The sequence below is a fragment of the Rhinatrema bivittatum genome, chromosome 1, assembly GCF_901001135.1.
Source record: "Rhinatrema bivittatum chromosome 1, aRhiBiv1.1, whole genome shotgun sequence".
Taxonomy (NCBI): Eukaryota; Metazoa; Chordata; class Amphibia; order Gymnophiona; family Rhinatrematidae; genus Rhinatrema; species Rhinatrema bivittatum.
The window spans coordinates 400,865,662-400,890,834 of NC_042615.1; the positions used below are offsets into that span (position 1 = coordinate 400,865,662).

The following is a 25,173-nucleotide window of genomic DNA, read 5'->3' on the forward strand; positions in this document are numbered from 1 at the left end:
GAGGAAATGGCTTCTTTCAACCACCGTGCAATCGTGGTCTTAGAAGCCTGTTTACCCCGGTTGGGACCACTCCAAAGGACAAAGAGATGGTCCGATACGCGAAAGTCATTGGTGACCTGGAGATAGCGAAGCAAGACTCGTTTGACATCTAGCCGACGAAGGTCGCCACCAGCCGTACCCGCAATCTCCTCCGGAGAGAACACGGGCAGTTCTACCGACTGGTTGACATGAAAAGCAGAGACAACCTTAGGCAAGAAGGAAGGAACCGTCCTGAGAGAAACCCCGGAATCAGAAAAACGCAAGAAGGGCTCCCAACAGGACAGCGCCTGGAGCTTGGAAATCCGGCGAGCAGAGAAGATAGAGACCAGAAAGACAGGTTTGAGTGTTAGATCCTTGAGCGTAGCATGGCGAAGAGGCTCAAAGGGAGCCGTACAGAGAGCACGAAGGACTAGGTTGAGACTCCACAACGGACACGTGGCACAAGAAGGGTGACGAAGGTGCCTAACACCCCTCAGGAAACGAATCACGTCCGGGTAAGCAGCTAAGGAATGACCGTCCACCCGACCCAGGAGAGAGCCGAGCGCAGAGACTTGAACGCGTAGAGAACTGAAGGAGAGGTCCTTAGAGAGACCCTTCTGAAGAAAAGAAAGAACCAGAGGAATCGAGGCGGAGCGTGCCGGAACACCAGACTCCACACACGCGGACTCAAAAACTTTCCAGATACGCACATAGGCCAGAGAAGTTGACTGCTTCCGGGCTCGCAGCAGGGTGGAGATGACCTCCTCCTTATAACCTTTGCGCCTCAGGCGACGCCGTTCAAAAGCCAGGCCGCTAGACAGAAGCGATTGGCCTGGTCCAAAAATGCAGGCCCCTGCTAGAGGAGATGAGTAAGATGACCGAGGTGCAGGGGCTCGTCCACCGCTAGATTGATGAGATCCGCGAACCACGGTCTTCGCGGCCACTCGGGAGCGACGAGAATCACCGGTCCCCGGTGGAGCTCTATTCTCCTGAGAACTTTCCCCGCTAGTGGCCACGGGGGAAACACGTACAGAAGGACATCCGCTGGCCAAGGTAGAGCCAGAGCATCCACGCCCTCTGCGCCGTGCTCCCTCCAGTGGCTGAAGAACTGATTTGCTTGGCATTGCGCAGAGTCGCCATGAGGTCGAGGTGAGGAGGACCCCACCTGTCCACAATCAGAGCCATGGCCACGTCCGAGAGCTCCCATTCTCCCGGATCGAGCGACTGCCGGCTGAGGAAGTCGGCTTGAACATTTTCTTTGCCTGCTATGTGAGAGGCCACAAGGCACTGTAGGTGACGCTCCGCCCAAGAGAGGAGACGGCTGGCTTCCAAGGCTACCAGGGGACTGCGAGTGCCCCCTTGGCGATTGATGTAGGCCACTGTGGTGGAGTTGTCGGACAGGACTCTTACTGCCTTGCCGCGGATCAGGGGAAGGAACTCCTGAAGAGCCAGGGGGACCGCCAAGGTTTCCAGTCGATTGATGTGCCAGCGCGACTGAGTCTGCGACCATGTTCCCTGGGTGGATTGAGAAAGGCAGACCGCACCCCAGCCCAAGAGACTGGAGTCCGTGGTCACTATCGTCCACTGTGGAGCTTGAAGAGGCATCCCTTGCAGAAGATGAGGAAGAGACAGCCACCACTGTAATTCGTTGGCAGTAGAATCCAAGAACGGAAGGACTACGTGAAACTGCTCCGACACTGGCTGCCAACGGGATAGCAAAGCTTTCTGCAACGGACGCATATGAGGAAAAGGCCAGGGGACAAGGTCGATGGTGGAAGCCATGGATCCCAGGACTTGAAGATAATCCCAGGCTGTCTGAGAGGGTAGCGCGATCAGATTCCGAACCTGATCGATCAGCTTGAGGGCGCGCGCCCGTGGTAAGAAGACCTTGCCTACTCGGGTGTCGAAGTGGGCTCCCAGGAATTCCAACTCCTGGGAGGGCTGAAGCTTGCTCTTGGAAAAGTTCACTATCCACCCGAGGGAGGCAAGGAGCTCCAAGACACGATCCACCGCCCGTTGGCAAGAGGTCTCCGACTTGGCCCTGATGAGCCAATCGTCCAGATAGGGGTGGACGAGAATCCCCTCCTGGCGCAGGGCCGCCACTACCACTACCATGACCTTCGTAGAGGGTGTCCGATACGTAGGCAGTTACGGCCTCCAGACGTTCGGCTTGCTCTGCCTCTGCTGGCGGAAGATCCCAGGCGCAGAGTAACTGTTGAACCCACTGAAGGCCTGCCCGCATCATAAGGCTGCTACAGCAAGACGCCCGGACCCCGAGGGCCAGAACGTCGAAGATGCGCTTCAAATGAGCCTCCAACTTACGATCCTGTGGATCCTTCAGAGCCGTGGAACCTTCCACCGGAATCGTGGTGTGTTTGGCCACCGCAGAGACATAAGAATCCACCGAGGGATATCGCAGCAGCTCCAAACCCTCCTCCGGAACGGGATAGAGCTTATCCATCGCATGCCCCACCCGGAGCGCACCCTCGGGGGCCTCCCATTCCCACAGGATAAGGAGCTTGAGCATGGGGTAGAAGGGAAAGGCCGAGGCCGGAGCCCCCCCAGGACCGGGTTCATATCCTTAGGAAGCGAGGCCATGAGATTATCCACGGAAGGACTCTCCAGACCCAACTCCTGCAGAACAAAGGGCAGGAGGGGCTCCAATTCCTCCTTACGAAATAGACGAAGGGCTCTGGGGTCATCCCCCTCTAGGGGGGGGGCATCTGCCGAATCTGAGGAAGCGACGGGGTCCGAGGACCCGGGAGACACCGGGGGGGGGAACCCCAGGGACCACCCGCACCCAAACTGGTCCCCTGGGGCTCCGCAGCCGGTCCGGCGGTCAACGGCGCTGAGCGAGGGATTTTTGGTGGGGGGACGGGGACAGGGGGGGGGGGCTTTCGTCCTGCTCATGCAAGCTAGCTAAATAAGATTTGTGCATGAGGAGGACGAAATCCGCTGAAAAAGGGACCCTGGATTTGCCGGGTGGGGGGGGGAGGAGGGGTCAGGACCCCCCTCCTGGGGACCCACGGGGGCCAAATCGGGGGTTAAATCAAAAAAATCTGGCCCCCCAGCCCCAGGGAGCACTGAAATCGGCCCCGACGAAAAATCCAATATGGCCGCCGTTCCCGGGCTCTGCCGACCCGGGAAATGGCCATGCCGGGAGGAGTGGAGCCCCGGGCTAAATTTGCTTGTCCTGTCGAGGAGGGACCTTCCCCACCCGGCAGGCAAGCAGTGCAGAGACCCTGCTGCGAAAAACGCGAAGAGGGCAGCCCACAAGAAAGGCAGACTGCCTGCCGGGACATAGCAGAGCCGCGGCTGAAGAAAAAAAGTAGAAAAAAAAGGTTTGATTGACAGCCTGCACAGCAGGAGAGAGCAGGAGGGAAACCTGCTGCCTCCTGCTAGTCTGGCTGCTGGTTCAAGGCCTGCTCTGACCAGAAAAAAGAAAAAATGCTGGTCAACTGCTGCAAATAAGTTAGAGGCAGGTGAGTACCTGCAACGTATTTAAAGTTTAAAACTTTTTTTTTTTTTTTTTTTTTTACTGAGCGCAGCAGTGGGTTCAAAAACCCTCTCGGCAGCCAGAGGAGGGAACGAGACCCAGAGAGACTCGGTCCCCACACCTGGAAGCGTCCACGGATTCAGGCTATGCAGGGAATCCCCTCCTGCAAAAGGGGCAAAGCCCCCCTGAGCCGGGCAAGAGCTGGGAGACGGAACAGTCTCCCACACAGAAAAGGAAAAAGCACTAAAAATAAAAGGGCAACTTCCCTTCTCTGTTTCTTTCTTTTTTTTTTTTTTTTTTTTTTTTAAAACAAGCGAGACCCAAAAGAAATACTTGCTTGAGCCTAGCAAAAGACAGAAGAAAAGGCTGACTAGCCTACAGCAGAGAACCGAAGGGGAGATGCTGCACCTGCTGGAGACAGACGAATACTGAAGGGTTAGAGGATAGGCTCTGTCCTGATATAGGGCATCCTTCAAGTTTTAGTCTGTCTCCACCTGCTGGAAAGGAGGCTCAACCCACTGTCTGGACTGATCCGGGTACATACAGTAACATCCTGCTGTCCTGTGAGAACAGCTTTTACAGGTAAGCAACTCTGCTTTCTCACAGGAGAAGCGGGATGGTAGTCCTCACATATGGGTGAATAACGAGCTGAGGATGCCCGTGCATGTACCAAAAGCACCCAAAGACGTGCAACAGGCACAACGGGCGATTTTGGAGAACGGGCAGCCTGAAATTCCCAGCAGGCTGTGTAGGGAAGTTGGGTATTAAGCTGAGAATAAATTACGCAGAACAGACTGGCCAAAGATAGAATCTTGTTTGCCAGACTTGTCCAGGCAATAATGAGCTGCGAAAGTATGGACAGAACTCCATATAGCAGCCCTCAGATGTCAGTAAGAGGTACAGAACGAAGGTGTGCTACCGACATTGCCATCACTCTGATGGAGTGCGCTTTAACCCGTGCCTGGAGCGGAAGGCCTGCTTGCTGGTAGCAGAAAGAAATACAGTCCACCAACCAGGAGGACAGAGGGATCCCCAGTTTAATCTTAGCGTCTGCTTGTCCACCGGGATCCCCAGTTTAATCTTAGCAAAGGAGACAAATAACTGGGCGGACTTTCTATGGCCTGCAGTGCGTTCCAAATAAAAGGCTAACGCACACTTGCAGTCTAAGGCATGCAGAGCCCGCTCACCTGGATGTGAGTGTGGTGCTGGAAAGAACGTTGGTAAAACAATGGACTGATTTAAATGAAACTCAGAGACTATTTTTGGTAGAAATTTAGGATGAGTGCGGAGGACCACCCGATCATGAAGAAATTTTGTGTAAGGGGGATATGTTACCAGTGCCTGAAGCTCACTGATCCTGTGGGCAGACGTCAAAGCTAGAAGGAAAAGCACTTTCCAAGTGAGATGTTGTAACTTGCAGGAACGCAGAGGCTCAAACGGAGGTTTCATGAGTCGCTCTAAAACCACATTAAGGTCCCAAGCAGGGGCCGGGGGACAGAGAGGGGGCTTGAGGTGAAGCAAGCCCTTCATAAAGCGTACTACTAAGGGTTGTGTTGAGGTAGACATCCCCTGTACCTTTATGGAAGGCGGCCACCGCACTGACATGTACTCTAATGGATGAAGTTTCGAGACCCGACTCCGAGAGGTGCCAGAGGTAGTCTAAAAACTTACCGTATTCTCCGGCGTATAAGACGACTGGGCGTATAAGACGACCCCCAACTTTTCCAGTTAAAATATAGAGTTTGGGATATACTCGCCGTATAAGACTACCCTTCTGTGTCACTACATAACATTCCTATTACCGGTACCTCCTTCTCTGCCTCTCAGATCTCGCTCCTGAGGATTGCAGTGAAGCGGCGCAGACGTGCATGTGCGCCCGAGCCAATAAACAAAAATCCCACCCCGACCCTTTAAAACGAATCCCTCAGCTTCCCCCACCCTCCTGACCCCCCCAAGACCTGCCAAATTAATTAAATACAACCCCCCACCCTTCTGACCCCTCCAAGACCTGCCAAATTAAATACAACCCCCCACCCTCCTGACCCCCCCAAGACCTGCCAAATTAATTAAATACAACCCCCACCCTCCTGACCCCTCCAAGACCTGCCAAAAGTCCCTGGTGGTCCAGCGGGGGTCCAGGAGCAGTCCGGGAGCAATCTTCTGGACTTAGGCCGTCGGCTGCCAGCAATCAAAATGGCGCCGACGGCCCTTTGCCCTTACTATGTCACTGGGGTCGACCAATGGCAGCGGTAGCTCCTATGACATAGTAAGGGCAAAGGGCCAGTCGGCTGCCAGTAATCAAAATGGCGTCGGCGCCATTTTGATTGCTGGCAGCCGACGGCCCAAGTCCAGGAGATCGCTCCCGGACCGCTCCTGGACCCCCGCTGGACCACCAGGGACTTTTGGCAGGTCTTGGGGGGGTTGTAGTAAATTAATTTGGCAGGTCTTGGGGGGGGGGTCAGGAGGGTGGGGGGTTTTGTTAGATTTTTATTTTTTTTTATATTCGCTCCATAAGACACAGACATTTTCCCCCCACTTTTGGGGGAAAAAAGTGGAGCGAAAAATGCGGTTATTATTCGCCCTATAAGACGACCCCTGGCGTATAAGACAACCCCTGACTTCTGAGAAGATTTTCAGGGGTTAAAAACTCGTCTTATACACCGGAAAATATGGTAGTTGTGGGGCAGGTAAAAGGATCTAACTCCTTTGAAGTGCACCATAATGAAAATCTTTTCCATTTAGAATGATAAAATCTTCTAGCTACCAGGACCTGGGATACAGAGTCCGAAAGATTGAGAGGCTGCAAGATTAGCCTTTCAACATCCAAGCTGTTAGCAACAAAGCTTGAAGGTTGGGATGGCACAGTTGTCCATTCTTCTGAGATATCAGAGACAGATCTGTGCCCAAGCGAATTTGTGGACGGATTGAGAGGTCAGGAAGGATGGGAAAACCATGCTTGACGCGGCCAGAATGGGGCTATGAGAATCATGAGGCCCCTGTCCCGACATAGCTTCACGAGAGTGTTGCTGATGAGAGGAAGTGGCAGGTAGGCATACAGGAGACCTGCTGCCCAAGAGAGGGCGAAGGCGTCTCTCGGTGGAGCCTTGGCACTGCGATGTAGAGAGCAGAAATTCTCCACCTTGCAATGGTGAAGCAATGCAAAGAGATCGATGCTCGGATACCCCCATTTCTGAAAGATCTAATCCGCCATTGTGGGGTTGAGAGATCACTCGTGGGGCTGAAATGTACGGCTGAGTTTGTCCGCTAGAACATTGTCCACGCCCGCCAGGTAGGTCACTCTCAGTAGCATGGAATGAGAGAGCGCGAAAGCCCAAATTTGCGCTACCTCTTGACACAGAAGGTAGGAACCGGTCTCACCCTGCTTGTTGATGTACCACATCGGTACCTGATTGTCTGTTTGGATTAGGATTGTTCTGTTGGATAAGCAATCCTTGAAGGCTAGAAGGGCATATCTGATTGCTCTGAGATCCAGAAATCTTATCTTATGTTGCGCTTCTGCTGCTGACCAGGTTCCCTGAGTTTGTAGGTGGTTGACATGCGCTCCCTGACCGAGAATGGAAGCATCAGTTGTCAGAATTATCTGAGGCTCTGGAGCCTGAAACGGTAGCCCTTTGAGCAGGTGGGGCTCTTGGGTCCACCAGGCCAGTGAGAGACGAAGCTGCTGGTGACATGGACAATGTTGGACATTGAATGGTAGGGCCTGGGACCACTGGGATTTTAATGTCCACTGCGTACTCTCATGGCAAGTCGAGCCATTGGTGTAACATGGACCAAGGATAGAAACATAGAAATGACGGCAGAAGAAGACCAAACGGCCCATCCAGTCTGCCCAGCAAGCTTCACATTTTTTTCTCATACTTATCTGTTTCTCTTAGCTCTTTGGTTCTATTTCCCTTCCACCCCCACCATTAATGTAGAGAGCAGTGATGGAGCTGCAACCAAGTGAAATATCAAGCTTGATTAGTTATGGGTAGTAGGGGAAGTAACCGCCGCAATAAGCAAGCTACACCCATGCTTATTTGTTTTACCCAGACTGTGTTATTCAGCCCTTATTGGTTGTTTTTCTTCTCCCCTGCTGTTGAAGCAGGGAGCTATGCTGGATATGCTTGTAGTATCAGTTTTTCTTCTCCCCTGCCGTTGAAGCAGGATATGCATTGAAAGTGAAGTATCAGGCTTATTTGGTTTGGGGTAGTAACCGCCGTAACAAGCCAGCTACTCCCCGCTTTGTGAGTGCGAATCCTTTTTTCTTCTCCCCTGCTGTTGAAGCAGAGAGCTATGCTGGATATGCGTGAAGTATCAGTTTTTCTTCTCCTCTGCCGCTGAAGCAGAGAGCTATGCTGGATATGCGTGAAGTATCAGTTTTTCTTCTCCCCTGCCGTTGAAGCAGAGAGCTATGCTGGATATGCATTGAAAGTGAAGTATCAGGCTTATTTGGTTTGGGGTAGTAACCGCCGTAACAAGCCAGCTACTCCCCACTTTGTGAGTGCAAATCCTTTTTTCCACATTTCCTCTTGCTGTTGTAGCTTAGAGCGATGTTGGAGTCACAGTAACCATGTGTATGTTTATTGAATAAGGGTATTGTCTCCAGGCAGTAGCCGTCATTCTGGCTAGCCACCCACTCTTTATTGACGGCCTCTTGATTTTATGGATCCACAGTGTTTATCCCACGCCCCTTTGAAGTCCTTCACAGTTCTGGTCTTCACCACTTGTCCTAACCATATGTCCCAACAATATGAGGATATGACGAGCAGTCGTGGTTCGGCGACACCGTACATGCGCGCAAGCACTGCCAATGTATGCGCTCGGTCCCTGGGAAGAAAAGTGTTTGCTTGGGCCATGTCGAGATCTGCTCCGATAAATGAGAGGGATTGAGACAGAATCATATTGGACTTCTGATAATTGATTAGAAAGCCCGACAGTAGGAGTCGCACCGTGCGATGGAATGAGTGAAGAACCGCCTCCGGAGACTGAGCACTCAGTAACCAGTCATCTAGATAAGGATAGACGTGAGTGCTTAGTCTTCGCAAATATGCGGCTACTACTGCCAGGCATTTCGTGAAGACACAAGGGGCCGACGCCAGGCCGAACGGCAGTACTTGGTACTGGAAGTGCTGGTTTCCGATGAGGAACCAAAGGTACTTTCTGTGAAACGGGATAATTGCAATGTGCATGTACGCGTCTTTTAGATCTAGAGAGCAAAGCCAATCTCCCTGCTGCAATAATGGAAGTAGGGAGTCTAAGGTTACCATCCGGAACTTCTACCTTCAAAGATGTTTGTTTAGGGCACGAAGGTCTAATATGGGGCGAATGCCTCCCGTCTTCTTTGGTATTAAGAAGTATCGGGAATAGAAGCCTTGCCCCTTTTGCAAAGGAGGAACTGGCTCTATGGCATTGGCCTGCTGGAGGGAATTTCTCTCTCCTTGCAGGAGATAAGAGTGGTCGGAGGAAGTCCAACCCGGCCGAGGTGGAGAGTCTGATGGTATGAGAGGAAGTTTAGATGGTAACCTTGAGCTACGACCGACTGGACCCAGCGGTCTGTGGTAATCTTTATCCACATGGTGGTGAAGTGGCAGAGCCGGCCGCCGACCGGCAGAGGGGTAAGATGACAATTGCTTTCTAGCGGGGAGTCAAAACCCTGAGGCAAGTCCAGGATGCTCAGGTGGCTGTGTCTTCTGAGGCCTGGGTTGTCGTGGTGGAGGCTTCTGGAAAGGTCTGGATGGATGATACCGCACAGGTGGAGGATAGTATCTGCGAGCCTTGTAAGCAGGTCTCTTCGCCTCTCCCCTGAACAGCCATTTAGAAGAGGTAGAGGGAGACGGTGACGTCACGAGCCTGAATGGCAGCTTGACTCTGCAGCTCCAGCTTGCCTAGCGCTAAAAGGGAAGAGAATCAATTGCCATCCGCCCTCAGAAGCTTAAAATACATCTAATCCGAAATCTCTCCTTCCCCTCGATATGACATCCAAACGTAAAGGCACAGATTTAAGGCAATTCTCGTACACGAGGGGTAAAGAAGGAGAAGGGCCTCCGGAGGAGAAAACCTCGGCCGAGACACAGCTGCTAGACCCGGAGGAAGGGGATGACTCGGGGAGTGAACAGATCATATAAGGCTCTGAGATGCCCACTCGCGATGAATTCCGCCAATGGTTCCAGGATATCAGGCGCGATATGAAAAACAACAAGAGGGAGATGATGGAAAAGATGGCGGAAATCAGAGAAGACATGGCGGACATACTGCGCCGCGTGGACAAATGTGACAATCGCTTAGACGGCCAGGAAGTGCGCCTGGACAAAATGCAAGAGCAAGAGGATATTCTTCGACAAAATCATATTGAGATTACTGCAAAGTTGGAGGATCTCGAGAATAGGAATTGCAAGTGTAACCTGCGATTCAGAGGCATACCGGAGACGGCACAATATGCAGACTGCGGGGAGGTGGTCCGTTCACTGAGCAAATTTTTCCTGTAGCAGGAGGAATCACCTGGTGCTCAAATAGAAATTGAGATAGAAAGAGCACACCGTACGCTTGGCCCTCGAACTGGCAATCAACCCAGAGACATCGTAGCATGTTTTCTCCGTTTCCCGGTTAAAGAAAAAATATTGGCAGCAGCTCGGAAGAAACAATCATGAGACTAGGACACTCACCAAATAGCAGTTTTTTCAGACATTTCATCAGCTTCCCTCAAACGGCGACAGGAATACCAACCTGTTAACTTGGTGCTACGTCGAGAGAATCTTCGATATCGCTGGTTATTCCCACAAGGTATTGCTATCACCACTAAGGTATTGCTATCACCCACAAGGTATTGCCACCACTAAAGCCCAAAGCGTGTTTGAAGTGGCGGCCATTTTGAGTGCAGCCGGCATGCAGGTTACCGTACCGGCGCCATTGCAGCAACGCGAGAAACCAGAGATGAGAAGGTGGCAGCGCGTAGACTCTGGTGGAAGACGGTTGCGGAGGAATGTAAGCGCACACCTAGCCACTGCTCGGGAGGAAAGAGGTAGAACCTGTGGAGTTCCCTTCTGGAGGTACACAGCCAGCTTCATCAATATGTCGGAAGCAGAGGGAGACAGTAAGCATAATCCTGCATTACACATGGCCTACTCAGTTATGTCTGGACGGAGTTGTTTGATCCCAGTTACATACTTTCATTTAGGTACACAATTGAGACTTTGATTGACTCTCATAATGACTATGGAGGCTTGCCCTGGAGATAAAGAGCACTGCTACTGGGACTTCACTGGTCTCACTTACCAGATTAGAATCGCCATGCGGTCATGGCATTCACACACGGGGAGGGGAGTGGGGAGGGAAGGGGAAGATGAGGGGTGGGGGAGGGAGAGCATGATTCGAGAGGGGGTGGAGATTCCTTATTATGATTATTTGCATTTAAAGATCATCATAATGTGTGACTATTTTACAATGTAGAGAGCGGTGGATAAGCGGAGTACACAATCTGGGGGGGGTGAGGGTGTTTTGTATTGCCTGTGACTATCCTTAAAATGATGCTAACATGATGGCACTACAGATTCTTTCTCTTAACGTCAAGGGGATACATACTCCCCGCAAGAGACACCTGCTCAGACAAGATATACAAACAACAGGGGCCAAGGTAATATGCCTGCAAGAAACTCATCTTAAAACACAGTATGAGTACTTGCTCAACTGGCCGATGTTTGCCCATAAATTTTACGCGGCTGCTAGACCGACGTCTAAATATGCGGGGGTCTGCACTCTATTCTGCCAAGGGCAGGACTATATTATACGTAAGCAAGTGGGAGATCGACAAGGACGGTACTTATTGGTTTGCTTCGAGTTGCAGGGGATTTTATATACAATCCTGAATGTTTATGCCCCAAACACCGGCCAGAAGGACTTTTACAAGCAACTAGATGAGGTTCTAAACAAGGAGGGGGAGGGAACGATTATAATAGTTGGTGACTATGGGGAGATCCCTTTCAAACTCTACTCTTCTGCAAGACCCATCAGAGAAGCATATAAAGGAACCCTACTAGTCCCACCTACTAAATCCACCCGCCTAACTTCCACCAAAGAACGTGCATTCTCCACAGCGGGCCCAGTCCTTTGGAACAAATTGCCGACTGACCTAAGACTGGAACCCTGCCTTCTTACTTTCCGAAGAAAACTTAAGACTTGGCTTTTCCTCCAAGCCTTCCCCTAATTCCAAAAGTGTCATTTCAGACTCAGCTCAACTGACGGGACGTTCACACTAATACCAGTACCCTTCATATGTATTTTACCACTAGTTTTTTCTGTCTTTCTACTTCCAGGCTACTATAGCCCCCAAGTTCATTCTCCTTGTTATATGTAACTTTGCTTCGGCGTTCTTGTTTGGTTAACCAGTTAATCCCCAAGTTCCATGTAAACCGGTCTGATATGAATCCCTTCATGAAGACCGGTATAGAAATATGTTAAATAAATAAAAATAAATAAATATGACTCTAGATCCAACTGTGGACAATTCTAAAGGAGCTCCAGAGGGCTCACGTCCCCACAGGAAAGGCCTAAAATCTCTCATAGACAAATGGAACTTAATAGATGTATGGAGGCAACGGCACCCAAGGGAGCGAAACTACACCTTTTTTTCAGCTCCCCATACCACTTACTCCCGTATTGACTTCTTTTTGATTGACAGTGTACTAATGTCTCGAGTCACAAACACGGAAGTCCATTCTATTACGTGGTCAGATCATGCTTCTATCACGTTAGATATCCGAACCAACCCAGATAGGACAGGCTTTAAATCCTGGAAACTCAATGACACCTTATTGAGGGACAATCCGTTCTGTCGCTTAATCACAGATGCCATCCAAGATTATTTAACATTAAAGGAAGGGGCACCCACATTAATCTGGGACTGCCTAAAAGCAGTGTTGAGAGGGAAATTTATATCTAGGGGCACTTATGTGAAAAAATCTAAGATGGCGGAAAAACAAAAAATATTGGAGAAGATTAACTCTCTGGCACAGGAACATAAGCGAACATTATCTGCTAATACTTACTCCCAATTACAACAAGCTCGGGAGGAACTAAGGGTAATTACGTCAGAAGAGCTAGCCGATAAATTACGTATGCTGAACCTAGAGCGGTTTGAATGGGGTAATAGACCCGGGAAGTTATTGGCCAGATTCTTGAAACGGCAGCAAACGCAAAACCAAATTTTAAGTATCAAAGCTGCCTCTGGAGATGTATTGACTTCACCCTCAGACATCCATACCAGATTTCAAGAATTCTATGGCGCTTTGTATGAAGCTAGCACACACATACATACTGATCAGATCCAGAGCTACCTTGCCAACATTACCTTACCGGTTTTAACGCAGGAGGAGAGGGATAGACTAGATAGTGAGATTACTACACTAGAGATCCGTTGGGCGATCAGCGATCTTAAAGCAAATAAAGCACAAGGACTAGATGGATATACCCCACAATTTTATAAAACTTTTTCTGAGGCCCTAAACACCCCTCTGCAAACATTATTTAATTCACTGAGAGATGGGGAACAATTACTCCCAGGATCTAACGTAGCAGGGATCACTATTTTAGGGAAACCGGGGAGAGACCCCTCTATTTGTGGGTCATATAGGCCCATATCCCTCTTGAACACGAATCTTAAATTGCTTGCCAAAATCTTGGCGAATCGCATGAATGGTGTTATGGGTAAACTAGTCCATACGGACCAAGCCGGGTTCATTCCAGGCAGAATGGCCGCGGACAATATCCATAAAATAGTAGATCTTATTTGGTGGGCTAGAAAAGAGTCTATGCCGATGGTCTTGTTGTCGGTGGACGCAGAAAAGGCCTTCAACATGGTTCATTGGCCTTTCCTGTTTCAAACCTTACAAGCTATGAATTTTGGGGACAAATTCTTAACCTGGCTTCGCCAACTTTATACTAAACCCACAGCCCGGGTAAAGGTTAATGGAACTTATTCTGAGGCCTTTGACATTCAGAGAGGAAAGAGGCAGGGGTGCCCTCTGTCCCCCCTGCTCTTTGCTCTCTTCCTTGAACGCCTGGCTATTACGGTACGGGCTAGCTCTGCTATCAAGGGTGCGATTGTTGAGGTTAGGGTATTTAAGATGTCTATGTTTGCGGATGACATTCTGTTCACCTTGACTGACCCAGCAAATTCTCTACAGGGAGCGCTGGCAGCATTGGGTACCTTCGGGGCAGTTTCGGGCTTCAAGCTCAATATAGAGAAATCTGAAATTCTGAACATTAATCTGCCCGGTCCAGAAATTGCCGCGCTACAAACACAATTCCAGTTTCGATGGGCGACCACCAAAATAAAATATCTTGGTGTATATATTAGCAAAGACCCAAAAGAACTTTATCAGCTGTACTATCCTCCACTTATACATAAAATATTTCAAGATTTGGACCGCTGGTCGGAACTGTACCTTTCATGGTTTGGTAGGATTGCCTCGGTAAAAATGAATGTTCTACCCCGTATAGGATATTTATTTCAGGCACTCCAAATACATATTCCAGATGCCATGATCAATAGTTGGCAGAGGCGAATTTTTTCCTATATTTGGAAAAGGAGACCCCCGAGAATTTCTAAAAGTGTCATGTATAGGCCTAAGCTACGGGGAGGTCTAGGAGTACCTAACAAAGTGGTACTATGCTGCAGCCCAACTTAGGGCCATTTTTGACTGGCATAGGAAGGGTGAACAGAAACAATGGGCTATCCTTGAGCAAATGCAAGTAGGTGCAGTTCCACTCGGTTCGTTAATATGGCAACCTAAAAATACACGATTGCCCATACAATATATGGCACCCCCAACTCTAAACACGCTCTTAGTGTGGGAGAAATGGAAAAGATCCTTGACAGGGGATAGACGATACTACTATAGCACAAGCCTATGCACACATAGTCAGTTCCCCATGGGTGCCTCCTTGAAAGCTTTTTGTGTATGGGGCAAGAAAGGGATTTGGTGTTTTGGGCAACTCTGGGGGCTTGAAGGCATGGTCGCATTTCCTTCTCTACAGTCCACCTATGAACTAGCACCCATAGACGTGTATCAGTATTTACAAATACGACACTTCTTTCAAACGGAACAGGTGGAGAGGGACCTAGCCATGGGTAAAACACAATTTGAAGCTTGGTGTGATCAAGCAGATACATTACGGAGAGCCATATCCCAGGTGTACAATTATCTTTATTTATTTATTTATTTATTTATTTAGGGGTTTCTTATATACCGAGGCACGTTTGCAAAACATCACCTCGGTTCACAATGTAACATAACTTAGCAACAGGCTTTACAATAATAACATTAACAGGTAGGGGTTAACAAGGGCAAGAGATGATAATACGAGAAATATATACAAATGTACAGGTTGATTTTAACAAGTAGGTTAAATAAAGCAATAAGGATAATTAGCAGGGTTAAGTAATAGATGGAGGGGGAAGAAGAGGAGGAAACCTAGAGTGGGTGGGGGGTAAAGAATGGGCGAGGGTCAGATGGGGTAGGGAGAGAAAATAGACGGTGTGAGGGTCAGGTGGGCGGTCGGTTGGTGGTCAGATGGGCGGTCATGTCGAATCTATGGGGGGAGTCAGTTCGTTAGTCAGGATATGCTAGTTTGAACAGCCATGTTTTAAGATTGTGCTTGAATTTTTTGTGGCAAGGTTCCTGGCGTAGTTGGGAAGGCATTTTATTCCAGTGGGAGGTTCCTGAAATGATGAAAGATCGCTCTCTAAAGGTGGTATAAAGCAGGTTTAACCTTAGGGTCTTAACAAAGACCCTAAGGTTAAACCTGCTTACATGCAGGCCTGGGAGCGGGATCTAGCACATACATTGTCAGATGATTCCTGGGATCAGGTTTTTTACCATACAAAGCGAGGGGCACCACAGTCCCAATTAGCAGAGAACCGATATAAGATTCTTTTATGATAGTATTGCACACCGGCAAAGATACATAAGTTTAAAGGTACCTATGACCCTAGGTGCTGGAAGGGGTGCGGAGAAACAGGTACCTTTTATCACATGTGGTGGACATGCCCCTATTTGACACAATTTTGGGCTTCTGTCACGAGCCTTATATGGGATATCTTAGAGATAGAGATAGTCCTCTCTCCTGAGCAGGTCCTGTTGAATTTGCCTTTTGATATACCTGCTACCCAAGGCAAACTTATCACTTTTATATTAGCAGCTGCAAAATGTATCATAGCACTAGATTGGAAGGTTACAGGCCCTTTGTCCATTGAAAAAATGTATCCCAGATTGCATACGCTCAGTCTCCTACATGCTAACCAGAGCCACCACCGACCTGGCTCTATGGTATCCAGTCAGAAGGTCTGGATCCCGTTTCGCGCCTGGCAGTCCAGAAAGCGGGCAGAAGGGATAATAGCATAGCTTATTTCCACGAATGCTTCTTGGAATATTCCACTCTCTATCATTCTAACGCAAGGGTAGGGGGGGGGGGGAGATGGGCATGTAGGATACTACATAAAAGATGTACATACTTTGAGACTGATTGAAAGATGGACTACCTTATTGAACTAGACCTTTGTTTAATATTTTCACATCTGTATGTTCATGTTCATGTTGTATGTTATGCTTCTCACTAAAAATGTTAATTAAAAAAAAAAAAAAAAAAAAGAAGAGGTAGAGAATTCTGCATGTACAGCGGAAAGCTGTCGCAGCGTTTCATTATGATCCTTAAGTTGTGCGACAGTTTCTTGGATCTTCTCACCAAATAGATTATCCCTGCAAAGGGGAGGTCTGATAAGCAGTCTTTAACTTCTGGATGAAAATCCGAGGATTTCAGCCAAGCCCACCGTCTTGCACTTAATTCCAGCTGCTGACAACCTGGACGCCGTATCATACACGCGTAAGCTGACCTGACCTCATGCTTACCTGCATCAAATCCTTTCTTGAGAATGGAATTCAAGTGATCCTGAAACTGCTCCGGAAGAGATTCCCCAAATTCCTGTAACTGCTTGAACAGATTTCTATTGTATTGGGTAATATACAGCTGATAGGCCGCAATACGAGAGATGAGAATAGAGCTGTGGAAAACCCTACACCCAAAAGTATCCAAGAGCTTTTGCTCCTTTCCGGGAGGAGCCGAGGAATGTAGTTTTGGACGTTTAGTCCTCTTTTGGGCAGACTCCACCACCACTGATTGATGTGCCAACTGAGTTTTCTGGAAACCAGGAGCCGGCTGTACCAAATAAGTCGCATCCATCTTGCGGTTAACCGGAGGAACTGTATCTGGATGATCCCAGTTGCTCGGCAGAAGCTCTAGCAGAACATCATGCACCGGGATAGACATTATTTCCTTCGCTGGATCCAGAAACTGAAACACCTCCAGCATTTTGTGTCTGGAGTCTTCCTCAGTTTGAACCGTGAACGGTATAGTCTCCGCCATCTCCTTAATGAAATTAAGGAAGGAGAGATCCTCCGGTAGAGACTTACGCCTCTTGTCAGGTGGCGAAGGCTCCGATGGGATATCGAGAGACTCCTGGTAATCGGAGGAGTCATCCGTCTATGGAGTATAAGGCTGATCTCCAGCATCTAATGGTGGTCCAGAAGGTAAAAAGGAACCTCCCACGGCCAGGGGAAGCTTCGGCACCGAGGGTATCAGTGCCGGCATCGATGGCCTTGGGCGCGGCATCAGTAATTTCAGGTCCGGCATCAGTGAAGGACGAAAGGGCGTCGATGGCATTGGTGACTTCGATGGGCACCTCTGTGCACCCGCTCCAGAAGGCCCCAGAACAGACTCCGGCATCAATGAACTCTCCTCATCAGAGGAGAGAGGAATAGGCACTGATGGACCAAGCGGAATCGATGTTTTCCCAGGTGCCACCGGTAGCACACCAATGAGGACGTCCAGTTTATCCAGGAGGGGAACTAGCACCGGTGGCAACGGTTCCGGAGCCGGCACGGGAACTGGTGCCTTTGTCGATGGCCTCGGAAGGCTCTGGATAGCTTGTACCATCGCCTCTTGCACCATCCAATGCAATTCCTCACGGATCCCAGTGGAGTCTCGGTGGCTGCGCCCACTGATGGCCGAGAACGTCTCGGTGCATCCGGCTTAGAGGAGGTTTTAGGCTCCTCAGTCCGGGCCTTCTTCCTCGGTGGCTCGATTCCAGACTTTGAAGCCACCAGTGTCTCCGATGCTGACAGCATAGCTTTCCGATGTCTATGCTTCTCTCGATACTCGGCCTTACCTGTGTCCAGCACTGAGGACGGGGACGCCGAAGACTTCGACACCGACTGAGAGTCATCGGTATCGGATCGATGGCGATGTTTAGCCGGTGATGCACCGATGAAGTCTGAGATGGCGGGCGCTGCTTCGTGTGGAACAAGAGCGCCATTTTCTCCAGACATGCCCGACGGCCCTTCGGGGTCATTTGGGTACAGTTGGTACATGAGTCTACGTCGTGTCAGGCCCAGACAAAGTGCACAGACCTGGTGAGGGTCTGTGACAGACAATGTCCTAGGACAATCAGGGCACCGACGAAAACCCGTCGCCATCACTGCTGTCAAAAATCGAGGCCAGTCATGGTCGATGCCTATGAGGCCTATACAGGTCTCTGATAGGAACCGAACGAAAAACGGGGTAAAACCTACCGTGTGGACGCAGCTATCGACGGCGGAGAAGGGAGACCCCAAAGGGGTATAAACCTTTGCAAAATTTGGAAAAATTCCTGTCAGGAACTTGTGAGAGAGCGTCTAATCCGTGTGGCCAAAGCTGCGTGGAAAAAAAAGAGACTGAAGGGAGACCCCTGCTGGATGCAGGATTAGTGCCATACTGGGCATGCCCAGTAGGTGCCAATCAAAGTTCTAGAAACTTTGACAAAAGTGTTCTGTGATTGGGCTCCATCCTGATGTCACCCATATGTGAGGACTACCATCCTGCTTGTCCTGTGAGAAACACTTCTTAATAAAACTATCTGGAAAGAACTGTAAAAAGCAGAGGAGAGCGCTTTTAATTTGTTTACTCTTCTGGCTAAGCATATTGCAACAATAAACCTATCTTAATGGTTAAAGAGTCTACCCTCAAAATTTAAATGTTAACTCCATCAGTATTCAAAACCAAATTTAGATTCCAAGAAGAAAGGCCTCTGAAGTGTTGTCACTTTATGTAAGAATGGGCAGACAGGTGTTCCAATGACTGCACCTCTAATACAAAGAAAACAAAATAAAAAAACACAGCATGTACCCTGCACAAGCATAAAGATAGACCTTGGAACAAAAACTCCAGCACTTGACTAACTGATGTTTTATTTTTACACCATTTTAAAAACATTTTCATATGATGTGACAGGCCTCATCAGTGAAAGTTGTATAAAATATGTAGTGCAATGAATAAAGAAAACTTACAGTGAACAGAACCTTTGAAATGTGAGCAACATTATTTTGTGCAATACAGACCTTCAAGGCTAGAGTTTCTGGAGTCAGTTTTTTGGACTTCATGTTTAGCAGCTGCTGACCTGAAGCTGAAACAGGTACTTCTTGATAACTGTAAGAAAATACTTGATTAGACAGTGTACATAACGTGATAACTCTTCTGTGTCAAATATAATCAACATTAGTTTATGCTACTGAAAACCTCGTGTCCCCAACCCCTACAATAGATCTTCAGAAGCAAAGTTGTAAGAAAATGTTGTTTTAGGTTTATCTTATCTGGAATGTGCTTGCTAACATCTGCACTCTGCCTTCCTGCAGAAGCACTAATGAGTTGTGACAAGGTCATCATACATGTTCTGCCATGCTACGTGGAAGATATGCTGGGCAGGTCACTGATGAATTGTGGTGAAGTTTTTGAAAACACATGGACCTAAAATGTGGATCACAGTGAGATAGGGAAAACAAATTATAGATACTAGTGTTCATTTTCAGTGGTAGATATTTAACTTAGGGGAATTCATTGTAGGCCTAAATTTATGTTATCAAAGTTTCAGATGCCTAAATTTAATCAAATTTACAACTAAAAGATTAGGGGCCTACATCCAGCTACAAATTCGGCTAAATTTAGATCTCTAAGTAAAACACTATAGAGGTAATTTTCCAAAGATTTTATACAGAATGTGTAAATTTGCTTTTGAAAATTGCAATGATATATGCTATTTTTACACATGTAACTCTTTTGAAAATTCACTATGTGTTTTTTGAAAATTGATCCCTAATCCTTCTCACATAGAGTAAGGTGACAGCCTTTGCGTGGAAAAGCTATAGGGCAGGCAAGTAAGAATGATAACTCAGACAACCTTCTATGCAGACTACAGGTAAATTTTAAAAGGAGTGCATGTGCATCAATAATCTCGTGTATTGGCACACGAGCAGAGATACGCTTAATTTTATATTGTGCGTGCAAGTACACACGCTTCATTTGAAATATCTTTGCCATGCGTATGTATGCAGCCTTTATGCGCAAATTTTAACAAGTGACTATATTGGGGGGAAAGGGGGAGGGAAGGGAGAGAGACAATAAGACACTCCATATATTTCCCACTGTAAAAAGGGCACTTTCAACTCAGGGTGGGTTTTTTTGGGAGGAGGGAGTGTTACAAGGTTCTACAGACCCTTGCGCTGTAGGCAGACCAATGTAACACTGCCCTTCCCACAAAACCCACCCTGAGTTGAAACTGCCCGTTACAATGAGAGATATATAGAGTGTCATATTATCTCTGTAACAGAGTCTCTCTCTCCACCCCCCCCCCCCCCCCCAAGGGTTCAGGAACACTCTGGATCTTCGTCCTGTAAGTCCCACACTCGAGCCTTAACCTTGCTCCTCATCAGGACCAGAAGTAAAGTTATGCAAGTAACATGCCAACGTGCAACATGATCAGCCTTTGCAAAACTTAGGAATGCCCATGCCCTGTCCATTTTCTGCCTCCTCATTCTTGTCGCGCACACAGGGCATGTATGCGCATACTTCCCAGCTTCGTAAAATTTGCATTGCTTGCTCACGGCCAACATATATGTTTATGGAGCAGTTTTTGCCCAAGCAACGCTTTAAAAATCTACCTATAAGATAGAGGTGTTTGTAATCACCTTGACAAAAGAAACTTCATAGAACATAACTTCTCATTCGGCTGAAGCAGAAGCACTCTTCTTGATTCATTGCTGGCCTCACAAAGCCAGTTTCTACCCTGTTAAGATATAAAGAGATATAATGCTGTGTTTAAATGTATATTTTACAATTTACATACACAGAGATCATGAACAATTTACATATACAGAGATCATGAACAAGACAAGTTCTCAAGCACTGCAAAGACAAATTGCTTTCTCAAGAAAGCAGTTTACTCTAGGAACCTGTGAAGCCACAAATTTCCCACAGTATAATGCTAGGAATCATTGGGAACTATAGCCAGCACTATGTAGGGTAGTCAATTTTAAATTTTTTCCACATATGCATTTGAAATCAACTTCACACAAGTTTTAAGTGCACTCTGATAAAGCAGTGTTGCTTATCTGTAACAGGTGTTCTCCAAGGACAGCAGGATGTTAGTCCTCTAACATGGATGACATTCTTGACAAGGCATCTAAGAACCAGAAATATGAAAAAGAATAACCTCTGAACCCCAAACATGACTTGTGCTGCGTTTTTAGTTATTTTCTTTTCTTTACGGAACACAGCACAACTGTCAGGCTGGGAAGACAACCAAGGCTTTAATAGGAAAATTGGTTCTTACCTGCTAATTTTCGTTCCTGTAATACCACAGATCAGTCCAGACCAGTGGGTTATGCACTACCACCAGCAGATGGAGTCAGAGAGCAAAGCTTCAAGGCACTGGAATTCCAAGTGTGCCACCTGCAGCTCATTTATCGATACCCAAGCAAAGTATAATAGACAAAAAAACCATCTAATTCCCGAAATAAGGGGAACAGGAAAAAACTCCCTCAAGAGTCTGAAAAAAACAACCCCAATACCTGAAAATCAGGTTTGAACCATGGTTCATAACAAAAACCAAAATATTATAAAATCATTCTGATAGATTCTCTATGTACAGCAGCTAACCGTTAGGTAAATCAGTCTTTTGGCAGTAGCACCCAGGCAGGATCCTGGACCGATCTGTGGTATTACAGGAACGAAAATTAGCAGGTAAGAACCAATTTTCCTTTCCTGTACATACCCAGATCAATCCAGACCAGTGGGATGTACCAAAGCCAAATTACACTGGGTGGGAACCCGAAAGACCCGCTCCCAAGATGCTCTCCCCAAAAAGCACTTGGGCCGGATCTCTAACATCCAGATGATAATGCCTTGTGAAGGTATGCAGGGAAGACCAGACTGCGGCTCTACAAATCTCCTCAGGTGACAACAACTAACACTCCGCCCAAGAAGCCGCTTGCACTCTCTTCGAGCGAGCTTTCAAATCAGTCGTGACACGGCGACCTTTCTGATGTAGGCCAAGCAAATATTTTCCTTCAGCCAGCGAGCCAAGGATGCCTTAGATGCCTTTTCACCCTTTTTCAGACCTCCAGAGAGCACAAAAAGGTGATCCAATTTTCGAAAAGAGTTAGTGACTTTCAAACACCAAAGGAGAACCCGGCAGACATCTAACAGATGAAGATCTCTTCCCATAGCGGGGTCATGAGCCCAATCAGGGAATCCTGATTAACATGAAAGGCAGACACCATTTTCGGCAAAAAGGAAGGGACCGTGCCCAGGGACACCCTATCAGCTGAGATGCGAAGGAAGGGATCCCTACAGGAAAGAGCCTGCAATTCTGAAATATGCCTCGCGGAACAGATGGCCATCAAGAACACCATCTTGAAGGTGAGGTCCTTTAAGGAAGCATGTCCCAGAGGCTCAAAAGGGGGATCATAAAGCGCCCTCAACACCAGATTGAGATCCAACTCCGGGAATAACTTACGGGACAAAGGTGATTCACCCCTTTCAGGAAATGGACAATGTCTGAGTGGCTGGCTAGAGGCCTGCCACCTACCCGCCCTAGGAGACATCCCAGGGCCGAAACCTGAACACGCAGGGAACTATAAGCCAAACCTTTAGATAATCCCTGCTGCAAAATCCCAAGACCTGAGGAATGGTCGCCGACAAAGGCACTACACCCTGCTGGTCACACCAGACTTCAAACACCTTCCACACTCGATGCCACAGACGACGCGGGCCGCCTGGACTGAAGCAGGGTGGAAATCACCTGTTCCGAATAACCTTTCATCCGTAACTGCTGCCTCTCAAACACCAGGCTGCGAGAGAGAAGTGATCCTCCCGATCTGAAAAAATGGGCCCTTGTCGCAGGAGGTTCGGCAAATGAGCTAGGCGTAGCGGACCATCTGTCACCAACCGTATCAGGTCCACAAACCACGGCCGCCGCGGCCACTCTGGTGGCATCAGAATTACCGAACCAGGATGGTCCTTCTATGTGCCGGAGAACGTGCCCGATCAGGGGTCATGGAGGAAAGACATACAGGAGGATTCCGGTTCGCCACTTGCAGACTAGGGCGTCTACTCCTACCGCCCCGATTTCTTCTTTTGGCTGAAGAACCGGTCCGTCTTGGCATTGACACGGGTCGCCATGAGGTCCAGTTGGGAAACTCCCCATCGGGCACAAATGTGATTCCAATCCTCCCTGTATAGCTCCCACTTCCCGGGATCCAACTGTTGATGACTAAGGAAGTCCACCTGCATGTTGTCCATGCCTGCCACATGAGAGGCTGCGATACCTTCCAGATGAAGCTTGGCCCTAGCGAAGAGGTGGTGTGCTTCCTGTGCCACGGCTGGACTCGTGGTTCCTCCCGTGGTGGCGTTGTCCGAGAAGACTCAAACCATTCTCCCCTGCACCAGGGACTGGAATGCCAACAATGCTTTGCAGACTGCCCTTGTCTCTAGGTGATTGATAGACCACGACCGTTCGGGTAAGGACCACATGACCGAGACACACTGCTCCCTAGCCTTGAAGGCTCTCATCCATTGTCACGATCACCCAATCCGGGACTTCGAGGGGCATCCCCTTCTGTAAGTTGTCTTCTGACAGCCACCATTGCAGGCTGGACCTGATTCACTGTGACAAAGGCAGGGGCAACTGGTATTGCTCCGACACTAGGTTCCACCGCGACAGTAGATCTCTCTGCAACGGTCTCAGGTGAGTGAAGGCCCAAGGCACCAATTCCAATGTTGAAGCCATGAACCCCAGAATTTGTAGGTAATCCCACACTCTGGGGATTGGAAGCTGTAACAAGAGACGCACTTGTTGCTGCAATTTGTACATCCTGTCGTTCGTGAGAAACACCCTGCCCTGGAGGGTGTCGAAACAAGCTCCCGAATACTCCAGACACTGTGACGGAGTCAGATGACTTTTCGCTTTGTTGATTACCCAGCTTAGGGACTGGAGACAATGGATTACATGAAGAACCATCTGCTTGCCTTCCTCTTCCAACTTGGCTCGAATCAGCCAATCGTCGCGGTAAGGATGGACCATTATCCCCTCCTTGCGCAGGGCCATCGCCAGTCCAAACAGCAGCGCCAGGAACTGAAAATGCTGACCCAGGATCTTGAATCGTAGTAATCTCTGGTGAGCGCTGTGAATCGGGATCTGTAGATAAGCCTCAGTGAGAACCAAAGAGGCGAGGAACTCTCCCTTTCGAACCGCTGCAATGACTGTTTGAAGTGTTTCCATTTGAAAACGGGGCACCTTCAAGCAGCGATTCACCTTCTGTAGGTCCAGGATGGGTCAGAAAGTGCCCTCCTTTTTGGGAACCACGAGATAAAGCAAAATTGCTTACCTTGTAATAGGTGTTATCCCAGGACAGCAGGATGTACTCCTCACACATGGGTGACGTCACTGACGGAGCCCTATTGCGGGAAAAACTTTCTGTCAAAGTTTCTAGAAACTTTTGACTGGCACAGTGAGGCCACTGAGCATGCCCAGCATGCCATGATATTCTCTGCCACAGGGGTCTCTCTTCAATCTCATATGTAGCAATAAGCTTTAGCAAAAATAAAATAATAAAAGGTATGAGACCCAACTCCACGGGGTGGTGAGTGGGTTTTGTGAGGACTACATCCTGCTGTCCTGGAATAACACCTATTACAAGGTAAGCAATTTTGCTTTATCCCAGGACAAGCAGGATGCTAGTCCTCACACATGGGTGATTAGCAAGCTAGAGGCTGAGTCATTTTGTAGTGAAGCAACAGTGAAGCATTGTTGGTGAAAATGAGGCAGCCGAAGATCACAGCAGGTTGGTTGTAGACGGAGTTGGGACTAAACTGGAAATAAGTTCTTTAAGACAGATTGTCCATAGGCTGAATCTTGTCATCCCTCTTTGTCCAGACAGTAAGGAGCTGCAAAGGTGTGAAGAGAACTCCATGTTGCTGCTTTACATATGTCAAGAATTGGCACTGAACGAAAGTGTGCTACTGAGGTTGACATTGTTCTTACTGAATGCGCCTTTACTCGCCCTTGGAGAGGAAGGCCTGCTTTTTCAAGATACAAGAGGTATGATCCAGCGGCTACCTGTGGTTGACATATCACATAGCTACCTGCTAGTCAGTTTGGATCAGGACAACTATGTTGGACAGCCAATATCTGAAAGCCCATAGCGTATATCTGATTGCCTAGAGCTCCATGAAATTAATTTGGCAATCTGGGCAGATCAGAGCCCCTTGGTACTCAGCCCATCTACATGAGCTCC

The 25,173-nt window shown here is 48.3% G+C and overlaps 1 protein-coding gene across 1 annotated transcript in view; it reads right to left on the minus strand.

Moving 5' to 3' along the window:
• Nucleotides 1–25,173, minus strand: part of WRN (WRN RecQ like helicase) — a 983,741-nt gene that overhangs the window by 389,838 nt on the left and 568,730 nt on the right. Inside the window, exons 18-19 of the mRNA XM_029601951.1 lie at nucleotides 20,566–20,663; nucleotides 18,943–19,030 (exon numbers count right to left, since the gene is read on the minus strand). Of these exons, the coding sequence (XP_029457811.1) occupies nucleotides 18,943–19,030; nucleotides 20,566–20,663 (186 nt within the window). The remainder of the gene's footprint in view (nucleotides 1–18,942; nucleotides 19,031–20,565; nucleotides 20,664–25,173) is intronic.